Source organism: Hakea prostrata, chromosome 10, assembly GCF_041222555.1.
Source record: "Hakea prostrata isolate BN-2017 chromosome 10, UWA_Hpros_2, whole genome shotgun sequence".
Taxonomy (NCBI): domain Eukaryota; kingdom Viridiplantae; phylum Streptophyta; class Magnoliopsida; order Proteales; family Proteaceae; genus Hakea; species Hakea prostrata.
Genome location: NC_142609.1, coordinates 47,419,039 through 47,426,600, shown reverse-complemented (window position 1 = coordinate 47,426,600; position 7,562 = coordinate 47,419,039). Strand labels below are relative to the sequence as shown.

The window sequence follows — 7,562 nt, the reverse complement described above, 5'->3', positions numbered from 1 at the left end:
GACGCGTGTGATGCCGTGTGACTTCGTCACCGTCGCTTATCCTCGTAGGATAAGAGATGTGGCAACTTTCTAGCTTTTCAACTGTTAGATCGGAATCTGACAACATAATCAACTATCCGAATTTACTATTTTACCCTCAACCGTTAAAACCGAACCCCAGGGCTGATGGTATCGTATAAATATGTTACAGAGCTTGCTTTTGCTTTGCCACAAGACCACTCAAAAACACAGGGACACCATTCACTGAGAATTGGAGTGAATCGGTGACGAAGAAGAACTTCCGAAAACCCTAGAAAAAGCTTCAGATACTGGATCTTTGATCGGTGATGGCGACATCGATCGGTGCTGGGAATAATATTACTGTTGTGAACGATCCGAATCTTCAGCTTCAGAGGTTTCATGGCTTGAGGTCTTGTGGTTTGCTTCATTTGGGTGGGAGGATCCATGTCTTTTCAGTTTCGTCTTCGAATTCGAACTCAAATTCTTCTCGTGTGACTGCTGTCTCTACGGTTAGTTTCTTAATCTCCTGTTTCTGAAGCTCAAGGCAGTAGCTCAATTGACAAGTCATGATGTCTTATACTAACGAGTAGAAAATAGGTATTTCTGGTTCAACTTAGGTCTTTATCAAATTTGTGGAAATTTGGTGTTGTTTACATCTGTTACTATTTCCTGGTTATATTTTGTAATCTTTCTTCTGCATAGTTATCTCTGCAGTTAATGAGGTGCTTAGCCTTTCTACTGTTTTATTTTCTCTGTTGCTGCTGTTGGAGTTAGGCTTGGCATCATGAGCATTAACTACCATCAAGCTACTTTTTTCATATGCCTGTTGTTGAAACAAACACCAAAAACACAAACAAACAAAACAGGGCAAGCGAAGGGAACGGATTTAACATCGTTTGTACTCCTGTGTGGGTGAAGCTGAAAATGATTCACCATATAATGGAAGAATTAAGAACATTACAGTCGAGATTTCTGAAGAACACTAAGCCAACAATAACAAGAACCCTCTTAGAAACTGTAACTCAAAAATTCTTAATCTCACTTGTTTCACTTGCTTGCACTTGCTTGCACAATGATATTGGTAAAACATAAGAAATTCTTTGCCAAACTGGTCAATCCATCGGTTTGGGTCATACCGTCCAAAGGGGATATCGGCCCAAGTCGTCACTACCATCACATACCTCAGGGAAAAAATCCATTCTAGTTGCCACTAAAAATGTTGAAACCGATCAATGTTTGAGACAAGTACTAGAATTCGAGAATGACACACATGACACTTATTTTGTGTGTTGCTCCCTGTCTCACTCTACTTTAACTAAGCTACTTACAGCGTTGGGAGGTTGGCTTGCAGCATGGTGTTAATTCAACCATTGTTTATTTGCTCTTCGATCATCTGGTTTCACAATTATATATACAATGCTTAACTTGTACATCTGTTTTTTTCACCCTCTAAGGATGTCTGTCCTTCTACCATGGAGATTGCATCAATTATTCACCAATAATCCTGCAAAGCTATTTAAATGATCCATCTTTTCTTTTTTATTAGAGTTGTTATGGATAAATATTCAGTGATGTCTGTCAGTTTTTACTAACTTCCTTCTGCAGCCAATAAAGCCAGACAACTCCTCTCAGACTAAACGTAGCAAGGTTGAAATAATCAAAGAGAAAAGTAACTTTTTGAGATACCCTCTCAATGAGGAGCTGCTGACAGAAGCTTCAAATATAAATGAGGATGCCATTCAATTGATCAAGTTTCATGGAAGTTATCAGCAGTACAATAGAGATGAACGCGGTCCAAAATCCTACTCTTTTATGCTTCGAACAAAGAATCCTAGTGGTAAAGTATCAAACAAGCTCTACTTGGCTATGGATGATCTTGCAGACCAGTTTGGAATTGGGACGCTTAGACTCACAACCAGACAAACATTTCAGTTACATGGTGTTTTGAAGAAGAACCTTAAGACTGTGATTAGTACAGTAATTAAAAATATGGGCTCAACTCTTGGTGCATGTGGTGACCTGAACAGAAACGTTCTTGCTCCTGCAGCACCATTTACAAGAAAAGATTATGTGATCGCACAGCAGACTGCAGATAACATTGCTGCACTCCTAACTCCTCAGTCAGGTGCTTATTATGATCTATGGGTTGACGGGGAGAAAATTATGTCAGCTGAACCTCCTGAGGTAGTGAAGGCCCGTAATGACAACTCTCATGGAACAAATTTCCCTGATTCCCTGGAGCCCATTTATGGTACCCAATTCTTGCCAAGAAAATTTAAGGTTGCAGTAACTGTCCCAACTGACAACTCGGTGGATATTCTCACCAATGATGTTGGTGTTGTCGTAGTTACTGATGCTGATGGGGAGCCTCAGGGTTTCAATATTTATGTGAGTATTATTACCATACTTCTTACCCTTTTTCACTTTTTTTTTTTTTTTTGGTGAGGAGTTGGGGGGGGGGGGGAGGTGTGGAGGTCTTTTACCTTTATTACTAATAATTTTTAATGTAGGTTGGTGGTGGAATGGGAAGAACACATAGGGTGGAGACAACATTTGCTCGTCTGGGAGAGCCACTGGGGTATGTTCCAAAGGAGGATATATTATATGCTGTCAAAGCAATTGTTGTTACACAACGAGAGAATGGGAGAAGGGATGACCGGAAATATAGTAGAATGAAATATCTGGTCAGCTCTTGGGGGATTGAGAAGTTCAGAAGTGTCGTTGAGCAATATTATGGGAAAAAATTTGAGCCTTCTCGGAAGCTGCCAGAGTGGGAATTCAAGAGCTATTTAGGATGGCATGAGCAGGTTTGTAAATAAAGATTTAGATTCACTTCTCCTTTTTTTTGGTTTATCGAAAGTCTATTCTTGCAGGTGACCTTCCAATATGCATCTAATTTTGTGTTATCAGGATTTTAACCACACGAGTACCCCTTCACCCTAGGCGCCCTTCCGGAAACTCTACTAATTCCTGATTTGCTTGAACAGGGTGACGGTAATTTGTTTTGTGGTATCCATGTTGATAATGGCCGCGTTGCAGGAGCAAAAAAGAAAGCTTTAAGGGAGATAATTGAGAAGCATAGCCTGAACGTGCGTCTCACACCAAACCAGAATATAATCTTGTGTGATATTAATCCTTCATGGAGGAGTCAGATCTCAACAGTTCTTGGACAGGCTGGACTGCTGGTAAGATGATTTATGCTTTTGCAGTAAAGATCAGTAGTATAATCTGCAAACACAATTTGACATAGGACTCAAGGCTGGTCGATGTACATTAATCAGAACAAATGTGATGAAAATACATCAAAGATTCAGAGTTAATCTTCTAGATAATCTAGAGCAACATCTGATTAAGCCATTGCAGAGATACTAAGTTTGAATAACAAAACTTACCAGGTTGACCTCATTAGGTTAAACATTGTTCCAGTCTTCTAGAGCATAGTGTTTACATCTATGTTAACTGCTGAGGAGCTGGTCCCTATCTCTGCCTGTTCAAGCAGCCTGTCAGGTCAGCTAAAAATATGGCTTTACATGGCATTTGGAGTACTCCAGTAAATGAAACTTTCAGTATTCCTTGAAAAGAAATTCTAAGGCATGGCATTCTATGGGATGGCTGCCTAGGGTCTGGGATCAATAGGTCCATATATTGCCGCGTGACTTGTTGTATTGCTGGGATCCCAAACATGTGTGATCCACATGTGCCTTGGATAAGTATGGTTTAGTTCTCCCCTAGTCAAAAACAAAGACATAGCACTTAGGTACATTATTATATGGAGATTGATGGATGGAAATAGATTATTTGGAAGCTCCCAAACAATTCATGGTGTAAACTTTGTGGTGGTTTCTATAAATATTCTTTCTTAATTGAATTTTAGTACCTCTGTTTTTGTCATACTGCTCTATGTTAGTGTGCAATATCTGGTTGCAGCATTCAGACATGAAACAGACTGTATGTTAAGTCACTGCTAAGTAGCTTCCTTTCTCTTTTCTGTCTCTTTTATGAGAAGAAATTGGACATTGAATAGATATTACTCATGCACAGGAACCTAGCTTTATAGATCCTCTCAACCTGACAGCAATGGCATGCCCAGCATTTCCGCTCTGCCCATTGGCAATAACAGAAGCTGAGCGGGGGATACCTGACATCCTTAAGCGGGTTCGAGCTCTTTTTGATAAGGTGAGTAGATCTTGATACTTTCTGTTTCTGCACCATATAATGGTTCAGAAAGTTTTTCATGTATCATTCAGTTCTTGAAAGTTTCAGTAACCTGTCTAGTTGGATTCCAATATGTTCCTTATATACTCAACATGCAGAGCTTTTACTATTGACAGGTCGGTCTCGAGAATGACGAATCAGTCGTGATAAGGGTAACGGGATGCCCCAATGGTTGTGCTCGGCCATACATGGCTGAGCTTGGACTTGTTGGTGATGGACCAAACAGTTACCAGGTATTTCAAGCACTGAAATGACTTAAGAGTCAGTTAAACATACTCTTAAGAATCTGACTCACACCAAAAGAAACTTATAAAACCACTTATCATATGAAAGGATATAATTGCTTCTTTGATCAGATTTGGCTTGGTGGAAGACCCAACCAGACATCTCTAGCACAGACATTCATGAATAAGGTGAAGGTTCAAAACCTAGAGAAGGTTTTTGAACCATTGTTCTACAGTTGGAAATGTGAACGGAAAGCAAAAGAACCATTTGGTGAATTCACAACAAGGATGGTGAGTTCAAACTCTGATTTTTCACCTAGTGGTAGAACTCTTTGAGTGCAACAATACAAATCATGAGACATGGCTTTTCCCTCTTCTCTTTCTCTACTGATATGGACTGCATTGTTCTGCTCAGGGCTTTGAGAAACTCAAGGAGATAGTTGATAAATGGGAAGCCCCAGCAGCTGTATAGGGTAAAGCAATGGACTCGGTGGGCTGTTATAATGTCAACTGTTAGAAAAATGGGAAACAACCCCTCCCGACAAAAAGAAAAAAACAACAATAAGGTCTGTGCATTAACCAGCTTGAAATAAATGGATGCTTATGTTAGTGGATCCATTTTGCATCAAAGTTTTCTGCCCAAGTTATGAAGATTTCTGTTGTAATTGTTCCACATGTATCCAAGTTTGTATTTAGTGATAACCCTATTCTCCAACTGTAATAGGGATCGAGAGATCCAGTTGCAAGTTGTGCCATAACAGTTTATCCAGAGTGAACATTTCGTTCAACAGGATGCCAATGTAGCCAGTTATCCACCAGAGGCTTTGTAAAGGGACTGAATGTTTCTATATATTTCTCTATATATTTTGCTTCTACCCTTTTAACTCATTGTAGGCTTGTCGTCTCTTGTATCTTGTCACTCATTACGGATGAGCCTGTTTGGGTACAAAGTAAATGCAGATATTTTTCTTATCTTCCATTTCCCCTACATCCCCTGCAACAAAACAGAGGTAATGTGAAACTATGAGATCTTTTAATTTATGGAAATAGCTCCTATTACACAATACCACTGCACAATGCAAGTGACCAAGTAGTCATTCTTTATGCATGAGGAGAAAGTTGAGTATTTTACATGCTCTGCCAAAGAAGGTAGAATCTGCTCTGTTTTCACATGAAATTTTGGGTGAGGCCAATTTCTCATCATTTCCATCCTCTTCGTTGGTAAAAGCAGGAACCCTAATTACCAAAGCAGAGAAAATTGTAGAGGTTCAACTTCAGATGAAGAACCAACCCCGAAAGCGCTCAAGAAAATCATTGTCTATTGAAACAATCTTTTCACCCAGCATCATCGGTACAATTCTCACTAGTACATAATTTTTTTCTTCCTGTTCTCTTCATTCATCAACACAATTTGAGTAACTCCAGGGTTACAGTTACCATAACTGGGAACTGAAATACATCCACTGAAACAGATGCAACAACTATGTTTGGCAGTTTTCTATTAAAATGACTATCCTTTCCTCTCTAGCAGTTTCCAGATTTCCACTACCTTGGATTTCAGATACATAGCATGAAAACTCATGAGCAGGAATAGTCGTGCTGAGTATAATCCAGAAAGGTAGAATCTCATTGCAGGTACTATACAGTTCTTAATCTGTCGATGCAGAAACCAGATGATCCAAGAGTCTCTTCCGAGTTCCAACACCCATGGCTCAAATCATTTTCTACAGTAACAGAATCACATTTCTGCCCTCAACCAAGCACCAGTGCAGCAGACATAACAGTGTAGACTGGATTCCTTCACGACCACCCATGCTTGCATCACTAGTCTCTTCCAAGATCCGGCTCAAATCCATTTAGTCTACAGTAACAAAATCATATTATCTTGAATGCCTCTTCCCAAGTGTTCTGCTTTTTCTTAACTGAAAATTGGTACTGCCATAAGGGACGTGAATCCGGTACCTTAAACCTCTACCTGATCAATCTTCATTTGAGCTGCTATTGCTGTCATTCATATTTTTCATGAGATTTTTCATCAGTTCTATATCCCATTTCATTTGACAAAAGGGAGAGGGAAGAAAGATGGAGATCATATAAGTAAGACTGATCCAAATTAACAACTTAAACAACCTTCATTAGCATTATCTCTAGAAGTTTTAGACCCAACTCAGCCAAACTTCAGGCCTGGAAATCTCAGACTGGCCTAAAGCTTGTCACTTGAAAGCCTACCCAGGCCCCGTTGGGCTTGAGGTGGCTTCAGTGTGCTGCACCACCCTACACCAACTCTACCAAATGTATCAAGTCAAGAGTTTGAATCTTTTTTGGGCCAAAGTGAAGCCTTACTCTATACTTGAATAATTATAAAACTATTCCCTCGAGAATGTTCTGGGAGATGTAATCGAGATGCAGACAAATTGGTTCAGACCAAGGGGAAAAGAAAAAAAAAAACTTCCCAAACTCAGGTATAGCCAAGGTTTTCAAAAGTCTAGCATATTGAGCATCCTAGATGAATCTTTGGATTTTAAAATTGCGAAAGTTATAAATGGATCCATTAACTTTTAGTAACTACAGTATTACTATTTGCAAGGTACACTCTTTATTAGGCAAAAATGCCAAATTTAAGACTCAAGTTGAATATTTTATCATAGGATGAATGTCCATGTACGCTATTATTGCTCTGGCCTCTGAGCGGTTCAAAGCTGAATCAAATTGTTTATTTCAAATTGATTAATAAATGATTTATTGACCTAGTTGCAACAAACATTTCAGTAAGTTAGTATTACCCTTAGTTTTTAATTTTTTAATGCCACATCTACCATTCATTCTTTATTTCTCACAATCACTTCAACCATCAGTTCTTGTAGGATATGAAGTCTAATGTATAGTGAGAACCATCCCAGGGTTTTCCATTTAATCTCATGCAAAAACAGATCTGAGATGTTGTAACCGAAAAGAATAAATTACTTCAAATATCAAGGATCATTTTTTTTTAAGGGAACAATAAAGAATCCATTACCAAAAGAAGAAAAATGAGAGAAGGAAAGAGAAATACAAGCAAGAAAAGGGCAGAGTGGCGTGTCAAAGCAAACTAGGCCTTAAGAGAACACAATTCAGAGAGAAAGA

General features: G+C 39.0%; 1 protein-coding gene across 1 annotated transcript; it reads left to right on the top strand.

The window, feature by feature from the left end:
• The first annotated feature begins 212 nt into the window (after positions 1-212).
• Positions 213-5,434, top strand: LOC149003548 (sulfite reductase 1 [ferredoxin], chloroplastic-like). Its single transcript, XM_089137763.1, has 8 exons — positions 213-509; positions 1,606-2,388; positions 2,511-2,807; positions 2,988-3,185; positions 4,042-4,176; positions 4,332-4,448; positions 4,572-4,730; positions 4,855-5,434. Exons 1-8 carry the CDS (start codon positions 327-329, stop codon positions 4,909-4,911), a joined length of 1,929 nt encoding a protein of 642 aa, XP_088993889.1. The 5' UTR covers positions 213-326; the 3' UTR covers positions 4,912-5,434.
• The last annotated feature ends 2,128 nt before the right edge of the window (positions 5,435-7,562 follow it).

What these genes read in the sequence shown, in the direction of transcription:
- LOC149003548 (XM_089137763.1), top strand. Translation starts at nt 327, where the DNA reads ATGGCGACATCGATCGGTGCTGGGAATAATATTACTGTTGTGAACGAT. An exon ending in ATTTAGGATGGCATGAGCAG is followed by an intron (nt 2,808 to 2,987) that starts GTTTGTAAATAA and finishes TTGCTTGAACAG; the next exon opens with GGTGACGGTAATTTGTTTTG. An exon ending in TTGGACAGGCTGGACTGCTG is followed by an intron (nt 3,186 to 4,041) that starts GTAAGATGATTT and finishes ACTCATGCACAG; the next exon opens with GAACCTAGCTTTATAGATCC.